Source organism: Lepisosteus platostomus, chromosome 11 (assembly GCF_059453375.1).
Source record: "Lepisosteus platostomus isolate fLepPlt1 chromosome 11, fLepPlt1.hap1, whole genome shotgun sequence".
NCBI lineage: Eukaryota > Metazoa > Chordata > Actinopteri > Semionotiformes > Lepisosteidae > Lepisosteus > Lepisosteus platostomus.
The window spans coordinates 28,097,615-28,120,238 of NC_142621.1; the positions used below are offsets into that span (position 1 = coordinate 28,097,615).

General features: G+C 37.7%; 1 protein-coding gene across 2 annotated transcripts in view; it reads right to left on the minus strand.

The window, feature by feature from the left end:
- The window catches only part of faf1 (Fas (TNFRSF6) associated factor 1), a 150,818-nt gene that overhangs the window by 23,568 nt on the left and 104,626 nt on the right, over positions 1 to 22,624 (minus strand). For both annotated transcript variants that reach the window (XM_088598997.1, XM_088598998.1), the window contains exons 13-15: positions 19,034 to 19,188; positions 8,223 to 8,359; positions 7,758 to 7,846 (exon numbers count right to left, since the gene is read on the minus strand). In XM_088598997.1, the coding sequence (XP_088455123.1) occupies positions 7,758 to 7,846; positions 8,223 to 8,359; positions 19,034 to 19,188 (381 nt within the window). The remainder of the gene's footprint in view (positions 1 to 7,757; positions 7,847 to 8,222; positions 8,360 to 19,033; positions 19,189 to 22,624) is intronic.

Below are 22,624 nucleotides of genomic sequence, written 5' to 3' on the forward strand. Positions count from 1 at the left end.
GAAGGTTCAATGTTTTATTTAACATGGGTAGGATTTCAGATATCTTCATCCCTTAAATTCCTGAAGACAGGTTATACTTTTATCTTTTATGATGTATGAAGCTTTGCGGTTTTATTTCTTTTTTAAGCCAAACAAATAAGAGAAGAAAAACTCAAACAAAATGTTTCTGTGGATTTAGTCCGGTCTTAAACAGAAATAACATCTGCTACTTCAACATACCTGCTCTAAAAATCTTGAAACTAGCAAATAATGATGGTACAAGAAATAATTTTGGTCTAAACATCTTGGTTCTCTCATATCCAGGTAGATTTGTATATTCTTTGTCTACCTGCGGATTCCCATTTTAAGATATAATGTATGGATATGGAGAAATTTGATTCATATGGAAACACTGTGAATGAAACAGAATCATGTGTGACAATTAGCAGAAGGAAAAGTAGCTGAAAAGAAAAATAACTAAATTTACAGTTTTCTCCTTAATTAAAAACCCTACTTGACAGGAAAAGCATATAATCACAGATAGAGTTAATACTCAAAAACCTAGTTATTAGAAACAACAGTCTTACATATAACAATTACCAGGAATTAAAATGATAATCAAATCAATAAACTAGCTAAATAGCTAGGCTGAGACTTACATGACAGATACAAGTATCAGTCTAAACTTTCTAGACAAGGATCACGGCCCACTGGCAGTCAAGTTCATTCAAATCAAGATTGAAAACGTCATTCACGGGCTGTTGTCAGCCCTTAAGACATGTCAATCTTGTTAGAAATTAATTGTCATCTCAGGACGCATTTGTCTCCTCTGGGTCCCTTCTGCTCCGGTGAGCACATAGTGCAGACAGCAGAGTGTGACTCAGGCAGAGTGGGAGGCCAGCTCACTGTGAATCACCTTCACTGTGATACCAGGAATTCCACCAAGGCACAACACAGGAAAGAGTGCATACCAGCCAAGTGAAATCCCACGCCTCACAGGCTTGCAGAGAAACGTGCACTGCTCCTCCACTTGTACTCTCGAAAAACTAGACATGCTCATCTTCCCATTCCTGAATTCTCCGACTTGAAGCCTTCTCTTTCTCCGAGTGCCATCTCCTGCTCCTCCGATTCTTCCCGTTAAATGCCATAATCCGCCTATTTTTTTTAATTTGACACAAACTTTTATGTTTGGCATTTCTGATTTTAGTCATAGTTGAAAAAGTGTAATTATTCTTTGCAGGGAGAGTCATGCTGCTTTTATGTTGCACAGTGAAAATCAAATGTGTTAGCAAAGGCAATCACTAATAATGGCCTATGAAATACAGCTTTGTATACAGTACATGACCTCAGTGCATGGATGTGTCTTCTGTTGTCCTAGACTTACAGCTAATTTGACACCCTTATTATGTTGGTTTATGGTTGTAGTACAAAAAAATATATTTTTTTGCCATTGAGTCAAAGGAGTATTAAAAGAAGACGTGGAGTCAACTATACTAAAATATAAATATAAAGATACGAAAACTTCACTCTATGAGTAACAGCTTAAAAAGTAATCTATGGTTACAAATGTTTTATTATGCATGTAATTTAGTGCTCCAGTTTCCTCCCAGTTAGGTTTTATTTGCGTTTAGTTTGTTTTTCCTAGATTCTACATATCTTGTGCATCTGCATAATAGTAACCAGCTAATTATAACTTGTGGGCATGTGGCTTTTGACTCATCAAATGAAATCAAAGGAAAACAATGTCAGCAAATCAATGACAGTAGTTCACGAACAGTTTAGAAAGACCTAGTTTGCAATTAGGGCAGCATGGAACCTCACAGCTCTGGGGCCCCGAAACCAATGCCAGACCTCAGTGCTATCGATATGGAGTTTGCATGAGTTTCCTCCAGTTTCTTCCCACAGTCCACAAACATACTGCTACATTAACTAGCTTCTGGGAAAACTGACCCTGGTGTGAGTGTATGACGGATTTGAAAATGACAGCTGGCTATACCTAAATGCATTGCACACATACTTTGTGTTGCTTTTCTGTTAATGATTTTTTGTTTCCAAAAGGTTAAGCATCTGATTTAAAAAGCTGCCTGTCAAATCTGCATTTAGATGATTCCAATGTCAAATCATGTCTGGTTCCAAAACTTCACATTTAGCCTCCAGGCTATCATTACTAAGTCAGAATGAATCTCATAAAGGGGTTTTGAAATACATGGCTTTATACAAGTGGAAAGATACATGACTAAATAGAACTCATTAAATGAGATCATTGAAGTTAGTTTTTTAATTTAATCCTTTATTTAACCGGATATGTCAGTTGAGAACACATTTTCATGTGCAATGATAATCCAGGAAGTAAGCATTTGAGCAGCAAGGAATTTGCTGGATCATTTTGGGTGAACTACCCAAAATTTAAGGACACAACAGCAGTGCCCTACTTGGGACGTGAGCCCACACCCCTTGTAAATTCCTAGATCGTTGTCATGCTGCATGCATTACAATATGGTTTCAAAACCTTAAAAAGTCAGAAATCAAGATCATTCTGAGTGTGTGCTGCATTGATTGCATTCCAAAAGAACAACAGAGTTCTTCACATTGAGAGTACATCCACTTCACCTACCGGTGGAAACAGCAACCACCTGGTGTTGCATGGTAGCCATTAAGTACCCCTGTTACACAGCAGGTAAGGTGGACAAGTTAGAAACTACCAGCAGAATTAAGATGGGACTTTAGGTGGACCAGATTGTTCAAGCCCTATTTCAAACAGTGCTATGTGATCCTTCATGTCCATGTTTTTAGGGCTTTAGTACATACCAAAGGATGGTATCTCCTAGAGCATAGTGTCCCTGGTCAGCACACTGAGTATTAATTTGGGAATTCTAGTGCAGAGGAAAGAGTGCCACCTACTGGTTGACCAATACCATTTAGATCAGCAACTTATTTTCATCCTTAGAGCTCTCTATCTCAGCACCCTGCAATGATTATCTGATGAGACCAGGTCCAAGGTGATAATGCTGCAAAAAACTAATCACACAGTTGAAACTACCATTGATAATTTATTTTCATGGGAAAACACCATCAATATATAACTCTGTTGCTTTTAAAACCTGTAATACCAAGAAAATGTGTTTAATGACTATAGAATCCTATTGCAAATGGAGGAACATTATGTGGGATGCTCATTTCAGTTCAGCAAGCATCCCGCAAAACACTGACAAACATTCTTTAGAATAGCAGTAGGTATTCAACTGTACCCTGACTCTACAATAGTTATGGCTTGTTTACTTAATTTATGTAACCACACAGTCGTTCTAAAGCTATCAAAGACCTCACATGTAATTCAACAGGTTAAGAAAATTAACAGCAGACAAATTACCTAATTAAAAGCTAAAATTTTAATGCACAGAAAGAGAAAAATAATAAAAGCACTGGATGAACACAAAGGAATTCGTGCAAGTCAAGAAATCACTTCTGTTACTAAAGCAATCATGTTGTTAAATATTGTGCAATCATTCCAAATTGTGTTTTTATTAGCTTTTTTATTCTGTACTAACAGGTCCTGTCAGAGTGTTTTGTTTTAAGGCCTAAAGAAATGTATTAATGTCATGTAACATGGTGAAGGGAAAAGCAAACTGCGGTCCATTCAGAAAAGGGCTTCAGGTTCTGGCTTCTCACTGAGCACAAAATGCACAGCTGTGTGGCCTGGTGGACAGCTGGCTAGCTAGCGAAACCTGAGGCCCAGGTGCTAAAACCATTTCTCAATGTAACACAGCCTGACAGCTGACTGAGACATGCGTGTTATTTCAGGATGAGCAGCTACCACACAACTCCACCCAGCCCCTCTCTGTCATAGACAATAACAGAAATCCTCAAACTCACCTGTTGACATGCTCCATTGGCATCGGGGTCTGCAAAAAAGTGCTTGGAAGACAGGCCATGCATGCCTTTCACAAAACAATCAGTTCGTGTTGATAAGGCTTCATAGGACATTTTGCCTAAGGCTGTTACATGCAGTTTTCTGTACACTACGGAACTTAATGTACACTACATATTATTAACTTTATACTTTGTAGAAGATTTGTTACAAATGAGAGGTAGCTACTCGACCCGTTGTCTATATTAAAAGACTGCCAGGTGTTGTGAATTGTATTTAAATCTTTTTGAATTTCATTTACTGCTCCTAAACTGTTTAATAATCCTGATAATTTGGTATCATTTGCAAACTTGGCTAGCTATATTGGAATTTTTTCACTCATATAAATTAAGAAGAGAAGTGGTGCTAGTACAGATCCCTACAGTAATCCACTATTTACATCACCCCAATTTGTGTATTCACCCCTTATCTGTACCCTGTTCTATTTAATTATCAACTCTGAATCTACACACAGGCCTTTCCATGTATGCCAATCATGTGCACTTTGAGGACTAAATTATGGGAAACTTTATCAAAAGCTTTCTAAAAATCAAACTATATCATATCACAAGATCTAAATATATCCATTACTGTTGTTACTTAGCAGTTTTTTTGTAAAACTTGTTTTATTCCTATAATATTTCCATATAGGGGATATCTCGGTTTAGTTTTACAACTGTTTTCATTAGTTTACATGTTAACAGAAGTCAGACATATTGGGAAATTACTAGAGTATTCGGCCTTCTATTCTGTGGATGGGCACTACATTAGTAATTACCCAGAACAAATAAACCACTTAGCTTGATTCCTGTTGCTATGCACATATGAACCATTGCGATTCGAAACTAATGTCCCCTTTATAAATTTACCAAAAAACCAACAATGGAAAACGCAGAAACTAGTCAGTAAAAAAGTGCAGTAGCAAGACTCTTTGATAAACTAATCAGGTCTCTCCTGGACAAAACCTTTCCAAACCACTTTGGTCAAACTGTTGTTAAATATTAAATATTAAATATGATGAGAGGTTTAATAAGGAATTCACAGAGTGTATTATTATCTGTCATTAAACCCCCAGCTCAATCTTGCTGTATTCCAAGGGACAACTATATACATATATTCAACCACTAAGTAATAATACATCATGCCATTTTGATAGAGATTTCTGAGGCTGGGCTTAATTTAAGAACCTTTTATACTGACTGATTTGTTATGATTTATTTAATCACCAAGCAACAAATTCTCTAAACCCACAGCTGTTTATCTGAAATATTACTTCACTGGGGTACAGCTAACCACAAGTAATAAAAATATCTTCAAATTACAGTACAACTAAGGAAAATGTAACATTTTGTAGACATTTCTATGTTGAACTTGATCTTGAAATCTACCATTTTCATTTACGGTTACTTTAAAATTACATATAAGTAGCAAAGAAGTTACTGGAAATATTACCTCATTTTGACAAAGTGTAACCTAAGGAATGAAGATACCTCCAAATTATGTTAGGTTTGTAAGTTATAAATTTATTTTAAACAGTATTTGATTTGAACTGTTTTTAGTCTCTACATCAGCACAAACAGCACAGTATCTCAGGAAGAGGGTTAAAGTACCTCAGACTTAATTTAGCCTTCTTGTACAGGTCTTAGATTATATAAAACTTTCTTGATTGCTGGCCCCATTTAATGAATTTGAGGAGCACTGTTCTAAGTTTAACACACTGATTTATGTGATATGTTTTCAATTACTAGCACCAGGGAAATTTTAGAATTTTATCGTATTGCAAAAATGATACGTGAACAGAGAAAATCCTCAATACCTAAAAACTGACTGCTGCTAGGGAACTGAGTTACCCTTAGAATATGACAGCATGGAGTCAAGTACCTATCCCAGCATTTCAATGGATTAAAATCCTTCCTCATACATAAGGGCAGTCAGTGTGCTACTACTTTTTGTAGAAGGCTAGGTGGTCTAGCAGTTAAGGCAAAAGGCTTATGGTTCAAGGTTCAAGTCACTGCTCTTCCCACTGACACTCTGCATTTCCCCGAGCTACTGAACCTCTTAAATGATTAATGAATTAATAGTCTAAAGGTATCCCGATCAGGAATCTCAAATGTCAGTTTGGAGAGAAGCCTCTGTTCATTCTGCTATACAAAAAGGAAACAAACAGTTAACTTTCTTTGTATGGAATTGATTCTTTTTCATCCACATCTTTCCCTCACAGGAAACTCCCCTATTCTCCAAGCTAATCTGCAGGATTCCTGTATTTACATGAAAGATATACAGTCTCTATTTTACATTTCAGTTCTTATAAATGAAGCAGGAGCTCTGGGATTGTTAGATGTTTGCTGTTTCTGTTGGTTTAAAGCAGCTTTAGAGAAAAAGAGGTAAAGGAACCGGAATTTGGATCCTGTTTGTATTGTCAAGACTTCAAGAAAAAAAAACAACTCATGCCCCCTTCTCAAACAAAAGCCAGCTCCGTCTTTTTTATTGTATGAACAATAACCTTTAAGGAAAACTTGCCTTTTGTTTTTTCCGCTTTTACATTTTGTAAAACACAAAGTTTACCAAGTCTGATTTGTTCCAACATGCATGGCTGTATGTTAGAAAAGTCAGCACAGACCAGCTAGACATGGCAAAAAGGCACTCTTGCCCTTTCAAAAAGCAATCCCTATAGGGCTGAAGTTCAGACTGCTTAGTAATTATCTGTAAAGATAATGGTCTGTGGACTAAAAATGCTGTAAAGTGGTTGACATTGCTAATGGTGAATAGCACACCTGTGGAAGCAAAATGTCAAATGATCTTCTCAAGAAAAAAGACATACACCCAGCCTTGTGACCTACTGTATGGTCGGAAGATAAACATATCCACAAGTTCCATGGCTAATTTTAAACTTCATAACCATAGACCTCAGACCTAAATAGACCATTAACTGCAAATCTTAGATCAGTCCACTTAATTAAATTACCCAAGAGTTTGTTCAACCTATCAGGATAGTTTTATCCAATTGAAAAGTGGCCTTCACAGTAACCTAAAGGGTAAAAATATCTAAGTGTAGGATGACAGTTGAATAACATACATTTATGGTGCTCATTAAAACAGGAAACAGCATAACTAAGTCATATGACAGAATAATCACAGGTGCTTCTCTAGATTTACTACACATCCAGGTCTTGTGCAGTGTGTAAGAAAGATTGCTGAATTATAATAAGGTATTCCACATTTTTTCTCATGGGTAGTAAAACAGACTGAACTATGGTCACATGTTGTTGAAATGATTTCCCTTTCTATCCTCAATGTTTGGTAACGGTCTTTCTTGACCCTTCACAATCACACTGCTCAGTCAGTTACTATGTTACTTCAGCAGTAACCACAGTTGGATTATGTATCCATTTTTACTTGCATACAGACTTTGTGCTAAGCACAAATTCTTAGCAAATGACACTTGTCTTAGCATATGAAAAATGATGTTGGTCTCACTTCTCTATTTCTCGTTGAAACAATGTAACAGTTTAATAAAGCATCTCGTAGCTGCTACAAATATCAGCTTTGTGCATGAGTATCTGCCTGTGCAACACAAGAGGCTGCTACACAATGGCATGTTTGTGCCTGCTGCCTTTTGTGCTACATGTTTTTGAATACAGTACATGACACAGGACATAAATTTATACATTATCTGTCATAGCTGCTCATTTTTACATGGTTTTGTGACATACCTATTAGTTCTGGAAGTCTATTAAATGCTGATATATAGTAGAAAACTAAATGAAAACACTTTACAACATGAAACTCAAGATGATAAGAATCAGACATGGGAATCAGCTTCATGTCCTTGGACAGGACCCCCTCACCCCTCCAGGCTGCGGCCCCTCACCTCATCTCTGATATCCTCTTGCTGCTGAGCTGTAAAGATCTCCATCGCCCCCATTAGCCTCATCATCAGTTCATCCACTGTCGTGTTCCCTAGCAACACAGAGACATCGACTCACCAACAAGTTATTAAAGAGTGGAAGGGGAAAAAAATCTGGAGAGACGGCACTAATTTCAGAATTAATCACTATGGAGTTATTAGGAAGGAGAAGGGCAGAAAGTACAAGTTTTAATGAAAATATCTAATTAGATTTTTAAAAAATAATACAAGCCCTTAAGTATTTAGAAAGAAAAAACATCTATAAATCCATCTGTACATCCAATTTATTAATAATATTTAAACAGGTTTACAATAATTTGATATGTGTTCCTGTAGGCTCTACGTCAAAGTCCAAGACTCAGTCCCATTTTTGTTCCCCATAAATGTATTCCTGTCCAATTGTGTTTCCCAGGTCCTGGGAAATATTACCTTGAATGACATTTAGCACTTCGTTTGATGCCCGTTTGCCCATCACAATGAGGAAGAGGGGAAATTGGTCTGTCTTGTAAGTTCGGATGGTCTGTGCCACCACACTGCCAAAATGCCTTGTGCACATTGTCAGCAACCTGCCAAAGGAAGACACACAAGATGGAAAGCATTACTGCAGGAAAATTAGTCTTTCATGTTCAAATTTAAGAATAACATAAGCCTCCTTATATCGGCAGCAATTTAAAATCAGTAGGTTTTGGTGTTCTGATGTCTACACATGATTTCAAATCTAACTAGATGTGTTCATTTTGGAAATAAATGTTCACATGCTGGCAGGACCCAGCAATATCTCTGCCAGTATGGATAGCCAATTCCGGCAAAATTAGCAAACAATTAATGCCTGATCTGAGACTTTTCAATGATCCAGTATTTCATGGAGCAAAGTGGCTTATATACCAGCATTTGACCCATGTGAACAGCACTTAGACAATATTGTGAACATGAATCTTGAGCCTTTGTTGACAGGATAAAATTAGAGCTTGTAGCATTTGGTGCTCAAGGAGTGTAATGTTAGACCACAATGAATTGCTCTCCAAAACACAATAATAAAATATTGTGATTGCTTCGTGAATCCGGAGAATATGAAGCATTTTGCCAGCACATGTTCAACAAATTCACATCAGAGTAAAGCATTAAAACAGTGGACGATCTAACACTTGGTAGCTCCTGCATGTTCCTTTTTCAGTTTTCTAGGAGGTATTTTTGAACTCATCCTTAGAAGAAACACAGATCAGGTTTTACTTATCTAGAAACTGGCATTTGGACTTGATTTGAACTGCCTTTAGCAACTACCAGAAGCTGTGGAAAAACCTAGAAATTTAACATGAAGATATAACTGTAGCAGCTTAAAATGAGCTCAATGTTCTTTGAGGTAGTGCAAAGTCCTGACAATATGGAGAATGCTATGGGGAACCTTCTGCTGCCTTCAGACAACTTCTGAGAAGATGATGGGTCAAGGTGACCCATGAACTTAAGAAATTTAATGAGGAACAACAATGTTTTAAAAGCTGGTAAGCATCTTTGCAGCCTTGCTACAGACAGTGACTGATTATGAAGACGTCTAGATAGTAGCTCAATGAAGGACTAGATTCTGTTTTCTTTTGCATTTCCCTGCACTATAAACAGAAGGAGTACTGTTATTACTTCCTAGGCCCACTTGTGTAAAACACTGGTAGCTATGGCACCACAACTCCTGGATGTGTCACAGTTCTGATAGAACTTTTATAGGTCGTTTTACCTTTACTACTTATTGAAAGACATCGTCATAGAAATCAAGAACCTCTTAGGATGGTACTGCAGCGCACAAATGCAAAATATGTATTACAAACATGAAAAGAAAATAAACTAGTGCCCGAACTTAACCAAGATCTAAAATGGAAAGTACTGCAAAATTTTAAGCACAGTATCATCATCATCATTATACTGCTGTACAAAAACCATGCCTGATACTTTAATATTAGTCATGCACCTTCACATGATTGATTCTTAACATCTCAGCATGGATATACAAGTAGTGAATAAGTGGTGGACCACGGTATGAAATGAAATCCACATTTTCTTTTTATGGGGTCCTTTATAATCCATTGAAACAAGTTCCCAAATGTCTGCACAAAAAAATCCAGTATTCGAGGTTTACCAAAGGACTTTACAACAGCTTGTATTGTTAGCTTTCCTCTGATCCTTAAATATGATCCTACAGGCTTCCATGATTGGGACATTCACACATGAATCATTAAATAAAATAAAAATTTATTTTTATTTAAAACACTCATTATAAAGGGTAGAAAGTCATGTGGTCTGTGTACTCTGTGGTTTTCACCAACTATCAGGGACATTTTTAGCCTTGTAAGTGGTTCTAAAGGACAGTATCTGAAAAATGAACCTTCTAACTCCAGGGAAGCAAATTTCAGGGGCACTGAACCCATTCAGTTTAACGTCCAACAGACAGCTTTCAAGACTTTCAAACAATTTGGTGTTTCATTCCCAGAAAAGTCTTGTACATCCAGGTAGGCTTGGAATTAGTATTCCTTGCCAGACACTGCGAATTGATAGGGCAGAGAGGATTTCTTATTCCATTACAAGACAGAACTTTAAATTAACATTTTGCCGAAGGAAAAGGGTAGCTGACAGCAGACCTGCAGAGCTGGTGGTAAATGTCATAATATTAATGAATTGCAAGGGGCTGAATGCAAATACAGATTAATTTTTTAATAAGATCCATTTTAATAACTGCAGTTAAAATAAGAAATGGGATGGCTTGAATATAGCTGGTCACTAGAGAAAGGGGTGATAGAGGGGTAGAGTTACGCCTTCATAATTCTGCATTAAACTTCAGAAGGGAGCTGTACCAACTAGATACTTGCAGAGAAAAATATGTCAAACCACTATCCTTTAAAGGCACTAGACTAAAGACAGTCTGGCCAGAGGTCTTCAGTGTTAACCACGCTGCATTATCCTGCCCGTTTGTACAAATAATCAATAGCATCTGCATTTGGTGCAAAACAAATCAAAGTCTTGTTTTCCAGCAAGAATCACTTACTTGAAAGTTCACCATAAAACCACAATCTACACAATCAAGGAAAATTACTTTTCCTTAGTTTTACAAATGACACAGAGATTATAGGATTTTCCACTGGAGTAGCATGGTATGACTTTCCAGATTTAAGAAAATGTACAAGCTGTAAATTCAGGACATGCTCAGCTCACTTGAGATCAAATCGGTGCTCAGGCTAAAATGCACACGATCAAAATAGGAGTAGGACTGATGCTCCTTAAAACACTTTAATTTAAGGCCAAATTCTGTGATGCAAGAAAAGAAGAAGCCAGCACATTACAGGAACTTTGTTTTCATCTGTGCTTGCACAAAGTACACACTAAAACTCAATGAAAAATAATGTATTTAAAAATGCTTTTAATCTCAAAGGCTCCCAAAGTGCTTTATGCAGCAGGAGAAACAGCCTCATACAGTATTGAAGGGCAGTACTAATTACCATTCTGCACCGGCAGGCCTACTACACAGCAGATAAGGTGGAGACATGAGAAATTACTTTATCAACTGATTTAACCAAGACCTTTAGAAAGGTCAGATGGTGCAGGCCCAAGACACCGAGGTTAACATAAGTACACTTTCGGACAGCTTCATAGGATATTAAAGACCAAGTCATCAGAACCTTGATTTAGCAAATTTCATTTGAAGAATGGCACATCCTACAGCACAGTGTCACAAGTCACCATACTGGAGTGTTGGCTTGGAAATTCCGGTCTAGAGGGAAGGATGCTGAGCCCCTGGTTTTTCTCAGAGGTCTCAGCCTACTTCTGAGATCTGTTTCAAAGGTGGTCAGTATTGAATAATTTACATTAGAACACCTAGCTCATCCAATTAAATCCATGTAGAAACCCTTCATCTGCATCCTAATATAGTTTACAGTGCGTTGCAAAAATATTCAGACCCTTGCACAGTTTTCACGCGTTGTAGCTATAAAGCTTGCACTCATGACACTTTCATGTAGTGATTAATTTTTTGCTACATACTGTACAAAGTACTCCATGCATTCAAAGCAAACAAAAAGAACAGAGTAAATAATTAGTATAAATGAAAAAATGACTGATTTAAGTAATATAAAATGCTGCTGTAGTAAATATTCAAAGCCTTTTCTGCGGCAGAATGATCTTAATTGCCTCTATGTGCAATGACAGTGTTGAGCATGATTACAGGTCTCTGTAAGCTCCTTCAGTCAGGTAGTAAACTTCAAACAAAGATTCAATCATGAAGACTAAAGAGATTTCAAATCAATTTAGAGATAACATTACAGAAAAGCACAGACTGAGAAGTTGGAGGATGGAGAAGATAGAGGGGCAGTCAGGAAAAAGAGATGGTGTGCGCCACTTTGCAACACAAAACAGCAGGATGTGAAACCAGATGCCCAGAAATCGGACGAGACTCAGGCATCCTGACCACCTGCAGAATGTTGGCAAAACAGCAAATACCTGACCAGAATGAAGAGAACTGTTTGATGGTGAAGAAATCGGGAGAACTGGAACTTTCACAAAGAACTTGAGGTTCTTGGACAAGAGCGATCTAGTACAAGCTGACACCAATGACAAAAACTGCCACTGGTCAGGGATAGATGAGAATCTGATGGAACAAAGTAATTCTCCAGGGAGAGGCAACACGTACCATCAATTTAATTACATGACTATGTAATATTTTTTAAATGAACTTATTTCTATTAAGTGATTTATATTTGTTTAGTGGTGCAAATGTTTACAGCAATGCCATATCTCCTTATTCATAGCCTCACATGTGCTGTGCTGATTGCATCTTGTGTGTGAGATTGTCATCTTCACAAACATGATTATTCATTTTTTATTGATGTATTGACTTTCACACAATTTAAATCTTTGATGCATCTTGTAAACTTCATAGAAACACATGGTTTTACACCACCATGAAATAAACTACGCCTACTCAATACTTATACAAATTCCCAGTAAGAATCACATAATGGGTGGCATGGCCATGGAGGAATTCCAAACTTAAGAAACGTATGTTTTGGATCTATTGAAGAATTTGTCATTGGTGGATTGGTCAGGTTTATGGATTTAAAGTCTAAAATGGGGTTAAATGTTATCAGGCAGTCATATTATTTTTTTAATTCAATAGTAAAATAGGTCTTGATTAAAATAATATTTGACGATATATGAAAAACAGCGTTTTCACAGTCTGAAAAATGATCTTGCGCATTCATCAGCCTAATATGTTAACAAAGACTTGATGTTTGTGATTATGTTAAGTAATCTTTTGAGCAGATACTCTGTTTTTAGTTTTCTCCTCATTTAAATGAAAAGTGGTACAGCAGCAAAATGTCCAGTCCCTTTTCTTTCATTTAATTGCGATGGTTGTTAGCAGTGGTGCCAACTCCTTGCAACAATTACAGCCGCCATTTGCTGTTTCCTTTTGCGTGCTGCTGTCTTGGTTTGTTCATGGTGACATTGGTGAGACATGGTAGTTAGGAGTTCTTATGTTTTTAACAATTAAGCTTGAGCCACATGCCTGTTTTTTTTAATATCAGTGCAAATTGTTCATGTACCTCCTGCACACACACTGAAAAAACAGAGCTACACAAAACACTCATTCTGTAGATCTATATTTTTCTTGGCACACTGACACTTTACACTAAAATTTGTCAAAAGGATTGTTGCTACATATTTGTTATTAATATTAAATATTAATTGCTATTAATCACCATCTGTTAATACAATTTTAAAATGCAAAAACTATGCAATATGTTGTGTAGCTTTGATTTTTGTTTAACATTTGTGACAGGTATGAGAAAAACATGACTCTTGTCTCATTTCTGCCACAGTGAGAGAGCTTGCCAATTAAAAGACTCTTCAGTTTTACTGAAACATTGGGTTAATTCGTCTGAAATTTCAGTTTTTGTAAGTGCAGAAATTCCCATAACATCTCAACTGTCAAAGGTTTCTTTTTTAACAACCATTAATTATATTCTCCATCTGGCCTGGTTCCAGGATGTGTATCTACTAAATGTAATTGTTTGCATAGCTTTTTTGTACTTTCATGGTTATAATCTTAAAACTATTCTGATCTTCTATCACTTTACCACTTCTAATTAAGATCAACATTTTCTGCTCAAAACAGACTGTTAACCATTCAATATATCCAGTCACATCACCACAAAACATTACTGATAATGAAACAGAAATTTGAAAATCAGCAAAACCAGTTATAAGACACAATGATTTATGTTAAAATGATATTGTAAAGGACTCGAGCAGAAAAGGTGTTGCAGCCCAATCCTACCCCCCAGAAAGGAACTAACCTGCCCACCTAGCCAAAGAGCCTGAAAATGCAATACTCTTTTAAAGTAAGCAGAATCAAAAATGTACTCAATTTATCACTGAGACAGTCTGAACATATGTCTGTATCCATGAAACATTTTTTAATTTTGTATACTTTTCCATAGTGAGACATTAACTTAAAAGTACGTGATACATTATGTCACTGCGAAATAATTTTTTTGTTTTTAAATTACACAAAGGATGTTCTGAAAATCTGTATCCTCAGGCCTTTCTTACTGGCTTAGAAAGTACATCCTTAACACAGAGACTACAGTGCTTCTTATATTCTTAAAAGACAATCCCTCCCCTTTTGAGGAAAGTGAATGAAGCAAAAATAAACTAGTGTCAATCACCCCTTGAGGCAGTCCAAAGCAGGAGGTTAAAGAGAGGGTGCCCAATTAAGTACCTGGCTGAAAAACACACCCCTGGCTTTCTAAACTGATGAAGATGCCAAGGCCTGCCTATTGAGACGATCTCCCTCTTTAATCCTTCCTCTTGTTCTTGAGGGTTAGCACAAGTCTGACAGGGGCCAGTCCAGAACAATACACAGGGGTAATTCTAACCAGTCGACTAGGAGATGGGAACAATTGCCGGGGGCTTGTGTGAAACCCAACACTATTACACTCATTACGTAAGGCCTTAGTCCCCATCAGGTCCCCAGAGCTCTTCTGAGATTGCACAAGGGCATGGGATTTGACACAACTCTCAAAGGCAAGCGTCCGAAGAAAGCCCGTTGGTTAGGTTCTTCAAGAGCACTCCTGATTCGTCACTTATCTGACACAGCAACCGGTGTCAAACACACTTGCTAGAAAGTCTTACGGACGCAGAAAAACTGTAATGCCCTAAAATTCAAATTACATGAAAAGGGAGGTATCAATGGTTATTCCATTACATGATTTGAAAGAGGAAATGATTTGAAATCTAATGATTCTGATCATTATATCCACACTAATTAACAAAATAACCCAAAATCGGACTGCGGTATTATATAAGATTTCCAGTTTCCTAAAATCAGAATCTACTGTGAATGTACTGTACGTAGTAATTTTAGTTATTCAGTAAGGACATGAACAACTCTTCAGCAAATAAAATCTGCTTTCCTCAAGAATCAAGAATAAAATGAGTGGCAACAAAACTTGTTCAAATGAGTATAGTTTTAGTTAGAAAACTGAAGTTGAGTTTAATTTGAGTATTTGCATTTCAGAAAAAGCCAGACCTTAAAGAAAGCTTTGCCATTTTCCTTATCGTCTACCTAATGAGCTTCCACCCTGTGCACCTGTACCAGTTCATTATACCAAAGTGTCATTAGTGCCATGATATTTAACCTTGCTGTGTTAATAAAAATTAATTTTAATGTCCCACAACAAACAAGTAGATTAGGCTATGAACATCAAACACACCATTAACTAATTGAAGAGGTGAAATCATTATGGTATTGCAAGGGCACAAGGTAGCAGGAAGTACCAAATCACAGGGAATCACTGACCATTGGAAACATTTTATAAACAGGTTTGATGTGGTCCAAGAATAAATCATTGACTAAATGAAGGGACGTACTGGATTGTATTAGCACTCAAGGTTCTCATTTTCAAATGCCAAGTATAAATATTTCTCTATTTGTTGGATCTCTTTGTAAGAAAAAGGCTTTTCACTTTGTATACGGTTAAGCAAGTAACTCAGAAACTCTTAGATTAATACATTTCTACTACATTTCCTATAGTGTTTACCTAGAGATACATCTCTGGGTGATGAATTCATTGCAATTCTATTGCACATGCCTGAAGATCACCAATTTAATGCAGTGCTAAAGCACGAGTGCTGTATGAGCACAATGCAAATATGTTTTGGTAGATAGACATCTATTTAAAATGCATTGAACCAGCTGGTTTATAAAGCTGTCTTTTATTCACTTCTGTTACTAAGGGAATTCAAAACATTCTTAGAGTACAACTGATGGAGAAATCTGGTGGAAGGTTCAGAGGATTATTCTTTGAATCAGGTATGCTTCCTTACACAAGTTATCTGCAGTGCCAATCACAGCATTCCCAAAAATGTGAAAATTTAATTATGCATCATGTATTTTTGTTGGTGTAAAGTTGAATAAAAACACACACTTTCCAAATTTAAATAGTTGCATTTGGACCAAATAAAAACTTGACATCTGTGACTATTATTTGTAATAGTATGGTAATTTGAAGCGTTGTGTAAGTATTTACAAAACAGCCCAACAATTACATAAAATATGACCCCCACCTAATCTGAGCTTCCCTATGGGTCTCTTTCATAGCAAAACCGACAGCAATCAGCAAGTTAAAGCAAGCTTGTTTGTAATATTTAATTCATAGCCTTACTCTCAATGCCAAGAGCAACACCCAGCTGTCAGGTCAAGCAACCTCCAGATGTAGGCTCTGTGAACTTGTGCAGCCCTCTAACCACCATGATTTGATGGCGAACAATTGCACAAGAAGCAGCTTTTGCTGCGGCAATCTGTGTGCATAAGTGTGTGTTTAGTAAAGGGGAAAAGCCCCAGATGTTGGCTGCCTTTAATCTGCAGGAAAATGGCTCAGCTGGAGCGGTGTAAAAAAAGGAAAGAATGAGGGAGGAAAGAAGGGTTCAGTGTCTTAACTCCCGTCTTTCTTAAACGCCTCCTTATGGGGGGCGGCTTAGAGGTGTATCCTAGTGGAAAAAAAGCCGCTCAGCTTAACATGCCCCTGAGCCAAACTTGCCGCTGGTACACAATCAAACTTCCATCTGTCTCCGCCACTGCCTGCAGCCCAGGCCTTTCTCAACAGCGGGAGAAAGGGCAAGCTAGCGCCAACACTAAGAGCTCACACCTGGGCTGGAATTCTGTTCTATTCTGCTGGTAGTGGGGGGTTAGGAGTAGGGGGAGGGGGTCGGGTTCGGCACGGTCAAGCGGTTTGTATCCAGGCAGTGTGAGGGCTCTAGCAAGGGGTCAGCCATCGAGAGGGCAGTTAATTACCTGAGGGGGACAGGAGGGAGGGGGATGGGTGGCGATTGCCTGAAGGAGCCCCTTTGATCAATTAGCAGCCGTCCTCACAATCTCACTGCCTTCCAATGACATAGGGATTTTGGTGAGAGGACATGACCTGAAGCTCCTGAGGTGTGCAAAGACAAGGAGCAATGCATTGCACCTGCAGGTAATAGCTCTACAGTACAAGCTATAACCACTCAGGTTCTGTTAATGAAATATTTCTTGATACAGTCCTATTGCTGTGCACAGGCCTTTTATTTATCCCATTAGAAAATATTGTTAAAAGGGTACTTTTTGTGGTTTTCTGCACATAAAACTGCTTTGGGACTCAAACATTTGATGTATTTACAGTCCATCTATGTAGTTCTAGTGACAGAACTTGCACATCATTCAGATATTATTCTGTCTTCACCATTAAAGTCAGGAGAGATTAAATAAATGATGGAATCCCTTAATATTCAATGCAATTGGTATACTGTAATCGACATACTATGTATAATGGGTAAGTGATTTTTCCAAGTTGGAAAAAGTCCCTTGCTGGAATTTCATTTCATTTAGCCTTCATTCAAATCCTTAAATTAATAACTTTGGACATCCAAAACCTAGGCTCACATAGTGTAAGTCTGTAAATTTGAAAAGCCCTTTTTTGCCATGCTAAGTTTATCAAACTTTTTAAAAAGAGAATTTCCTAATGTTCTACTATCAAAGCAAGCCATTCAAGGACTCCTTATTGGTTTCGTGTACACAACACTTTACAGTATTACCTTTTATGTTAATCTGATTTGCAAATGACACTGCTACTATTAGGAGGCCCTTACCAATCATGGCCTCCTAATAATCCCCATCTATGAATTGGCTTCATTACTCTGCTCTCCTCCCCACTGATAGCTGGTGTGTGGTGAGCGTTCTGGTGCACTATGGCCAGGTGGATGCTGCACATTGGTGGTGGTGGAGGGGAGTCCCCATTACCTGTAAAGCGCTTTGAGTGGAGTGTCCAGAAAAGCGCTATATAAGTGTAAGCAATTATTATTATTATTATTATTATTACTCACAAAGTGAATAATCTTGTGCTTACATCCAACCAAGACTCTGAATACATGCTGCTCGAACTGGGCCAGGAATACTTCTTTTTGCACAGGACTAACACTCTAAGATGGACTCAGAGAAACCACTACAGAGGATAAATTACCATCAAGAAAAGATTTAAATGAGGGAAGAGAGGATGACCTGAGGTCAACAGGCTTACCTTACCAGAGCCAGTATAACAGATAAGTGGAGATCAGAACTATTCTAACCTCCTATATTCAATGAATTAGCAACAGTGGGTCATTAAATCTTATGGCCACCTACAAAGAAAATACTGATCGCTATTACTTATGTCTCAGCTTTGCCATTTATTTTCATTCTTCCCTTTCGAAAAGTATTGCATTCCAGAAGGTAATGTTAAAATGATTTCTAAACATGCAAGGGGGAGGCTGTCTTGGAAATCATGCACTAATACAGCACCAAAATGTGAGAGATACAATACAAGTCAGATTTTATTAATTGATTCCGCTCTAAAATTTACATTCAGGGTCCAGTAAATGAAGCCTGAGTGTAAGTGACAACTGGAGAGTTAATTTATTAAAAATCCATTCACACACAAAATCCAGAATATCATTAATTATGTCAAACTTTTATTTCAATTCCTCAAACTTTTCTGCATTCTGGAATAGTTAAACTGCTACTAGGTAAATATTCAGTCATATTTCTACAGTACATGTATAAACAATTTAGATCAAGCAGAAGGCAGTATTTAGAAAAAGATATATAGACCGTAAAAGAAAAAGCAATAAGTCCTCTCAGTTGTTTGTATGTAAGTTTAAGCAGAATACAAATAAAGTCGGGCTAATGTTACCTGGCTCTGTTGGCCTCTTTAGTGACATCCCAGGCCCATGTGATGAAGTTCTGACTGAGATAGGAGACAATGGATTCGGCACACAGCATCTGGGAGCAGAAGACGTTGGTCAGGACGCTCTCATCATGGTGCAGGTAGATAGCAAGCAGCTTTCTCTGTGGGAAACAGAGACAAGTATAGTTTAACTAATACTGAGGAAAAGTTGAAAAGTGAGGCTGGCCCTGCAGCAACTCTGCAGGACAACCATGCAGCTACACCTGCACAAGTCACCAGACTAAGTCACAAGCGTAGGTTTACTTTCTCTACAATTGTAGAGCACATTGCCACCACTAACTATATCATAACCTTCTCAGCTCATTGAAAATAAGAACTTGGGCTTTGATAACAAGGTTTACAGTGGCATATTAAGCTCATGAAAACTTTAGTTTAAGACTGCCTTTTCATAAGCGCTTTGGGTAATGGGTCAGGTGCAAAGCAATGTAAGGAGACAAGTGACCGTACTAAAACAAAAGCTCAAACATACGTTAAAATAAAAACGCATATGCTACAGAGTCAACTTTCATACTCTTTCCAAAGGAATGTCAAATTCTACACTTTATTATAGATGAAAAGTTAGAAGCAACTTAGAGAACAAGCACACCCAGATGCACGCTGGGCACTGCAAATAGGCTGCAGTGACAGAGCTGGCAGGTTTCAACTTGTCACTGCAGTTCCGGCCTACCCCAGCAGAGCGCACACCCGAAACCACCGGCAGACGATGGGAAAGGCTGCAGTTAAGCCAGTGAACTAAAAGGCAAATAAAAAACTTCAAATGAAGCTGCCGATAGGAAAACAAAAGGAACAAATCACTTTATTTATTTTGCATCAAATGCCAATAACCCTTCTCAGCCCGTTCGGGTAGGCATCGGAGGCTGACAATATTGACGAATCCCAACCTCTAAATCCTGGGGTATTTAATGTGCAATATGAGCCCGGGATGCACCAAACTGAGAACTAATTAAAAAAAATAGACAGGAGGGGTTAGCTGAAGATCTAGTAAACAAAAATCACTGATTTTCTTATCTCTGCCTCTGAATCTTGCTCTTCATATGGTCGACCATCGCCTTTCTGCTTTTCAGACCGAAAGGCCTGAATTTATCCGTGTTATTCCAAATTTAAAACGTAAGGGAGGGGGGAATTAGGAAAAAAAAAAGGGAAAAATAAGTCCTGCTGCATTGTGGCTCCTGTAGAATAGGAGGGGAGAGCACGGCTGTGTTTGCTCAGCGATTAGAGGTTTAGAATAAGCCCCCAGCTCCTAGCGGGAAAGAGCTTCTAGCTCATTCACTGGGCCAACTGAAGGCCCTGAAAAGATTAAACACTCACGCTGAGAAGACAAGCAAATGCAGCTTGGAAGGAGGGGAAAAAATTCTTTTTCTAAAGAAAAGAAACGACGCACACACACACACACAGATGACTTCATTATTCCTCGTGCACCACATGGAAACTTTTGGAAAGTGTTTAGTTAGTAGAGAAGCCACTTTGACCCATTCTGCGTTTCCAAAAACCTTTGCCCAGTATGGGAAGCCAGCCTGTCAACAATAGTGCTCCCCCGCCCCACCTCAAAACCCACATCTCTCCAGATTCCTTTAGCACTCAGTTTGAAAACTGGCAAAAGGGTGTGTTTTGTTTTGTGGTTTTTGTCTTCTTCCCAAAAGAGTCTTTGAACTTATTGTCATTGTACATCTGCATTTTCTTAGATTAGGCTTTTTTGTGGCCCTTTAAAAAACAAGTTAAGAATTGGAAGCTTCTGGGATAGCAAGGAGTGAGAGACACCAAGAGGGGTTTCACCAGAGTAAAGTCAGTTTTTCTGAAGGATAGGTGATCCTACTTGTGTATCTTTCGCATTGGCGCAGAGCTGTTCTCATATTTGCATTTTGTAAAACAAGGGAACGACTGGCTGTGACTTAAGACGAGTCTGGAAGAAACAGGTTTCAATATCCTAGCTCCTGAGCTAGAAAATTGATTTCTTAACTGGGTAGAAATCATTTAAAAAACATATCATTCAAGTGCTACAAAAGCAATGTAAGTATGCTGTCTCCTCAAGAAAGGAAAAGAGGATAAAATGATATTATGAACTTGAAACAGTAGTTTTTTAGAGCAGTACATCATTCAGTTTCTTCATTATTCCTGTTCATCACCAGGACTGAATTCCAAAAGCTATAAGAAAGCCAGATGAACACCTATTTCCCCAGGTGGCAGTAAGCATGGTGCCCCCTGGGAGATTCCACAATGTTCTATGTGACTGCAGTTTCTGAATCCATACAATCAGCTTTTCAGGAGGCAGGATATTCAGCAGTGATTACACATTAAAAATAGACTTAGAAAAAAGTACAAGTTTACACTAATTTATTCACTCAGTTCTCAGTTTTACTAACACCAGAAGACAAAAAGACAGTGAGACTTTCCGGGACTAGAAATGAACATCATCTTCCTAAATGACCCCAGAAATTAAGAACACTACAGTAATGTCAATTCTGTGTTCTGAAAGCACACAGAAGAAAAAGAGTGAAAGAAGCTGCAGAGTTAATCTGATTCCAGGCTATCATGCCTAAATACTATCTCATGAGAGAACTCATCAGACAATTTGAGCAGGGTTAGTCCATTAATTATTCCAAGTGTCTCATTTATGAGAACATTACAGCGAAATGTAAAGGGAGGTGTTGTGATTAAGTACATTCTGGCCGATATAGTGTGCACTGCGTTAAGTAACTTCTGGTAGAAGCTGAAAGGATTCTTATTTTATGTTTTCCTAAAAGCACATTCGAATAATCTTTCAATATACAATTGCAGAAGAGAAAGGATTGTTTCAAAACTGTAATTTAGATCTTATGATAAATTTTGGCATTACTACTAACATCTTTGATTAGGATTAACACCCTCCACCAAAGAACAAGATTTTGAATGAAGCCATTTAGTTTTCTTTCAGCTCATCTTCCGAATCTGGTACAGAGCAGCTGTTGCACAGTTAAAGGGCCTTTACAATCAGCATCTTCAACCAGCTCTATAAAGATATAGTAAATACCAAGAGTTCATGAAGCTTTGAAATGTACAACTCTCCTCTCGACTGTTTGCAAACATTTCTTATTTCATTCTCTCCAAATCCTTGTACTCTGAGAAAAAATGTAAGAGTACAACACATTTCCAAAATCTCATACATTCATGGATGTGGCTTTGCTCTGTAAGTCTTTTAATTGTTTTTGAAATGTACAAAATACCAGTTCTGAACTCAGCTGTCTGCTACAGACTATGTGGGATTTAGTAAGAATATGAATAACTGAGACTTTCAGAAGGAGACTGTGTTACCAAGCAGCAAAATGTTTTTACAGATTTACAGTGTCATTTTTAAACTTCATTATAAAGACAGCAGAATGCCTGTTAGCAAAATGTGCATTTTGTAGTGTTTTTAAATATTTTGACAACAGCACATTTGAAAACCCTTGTTAAAGCACTGCACAGAGTAGCATTATTTTTCTACTTTAACTATTGCCATTCATATAATAATGGCAGTAGATAGCAGATATAGATATGTACATTTCCTTCCATACAGAAAAA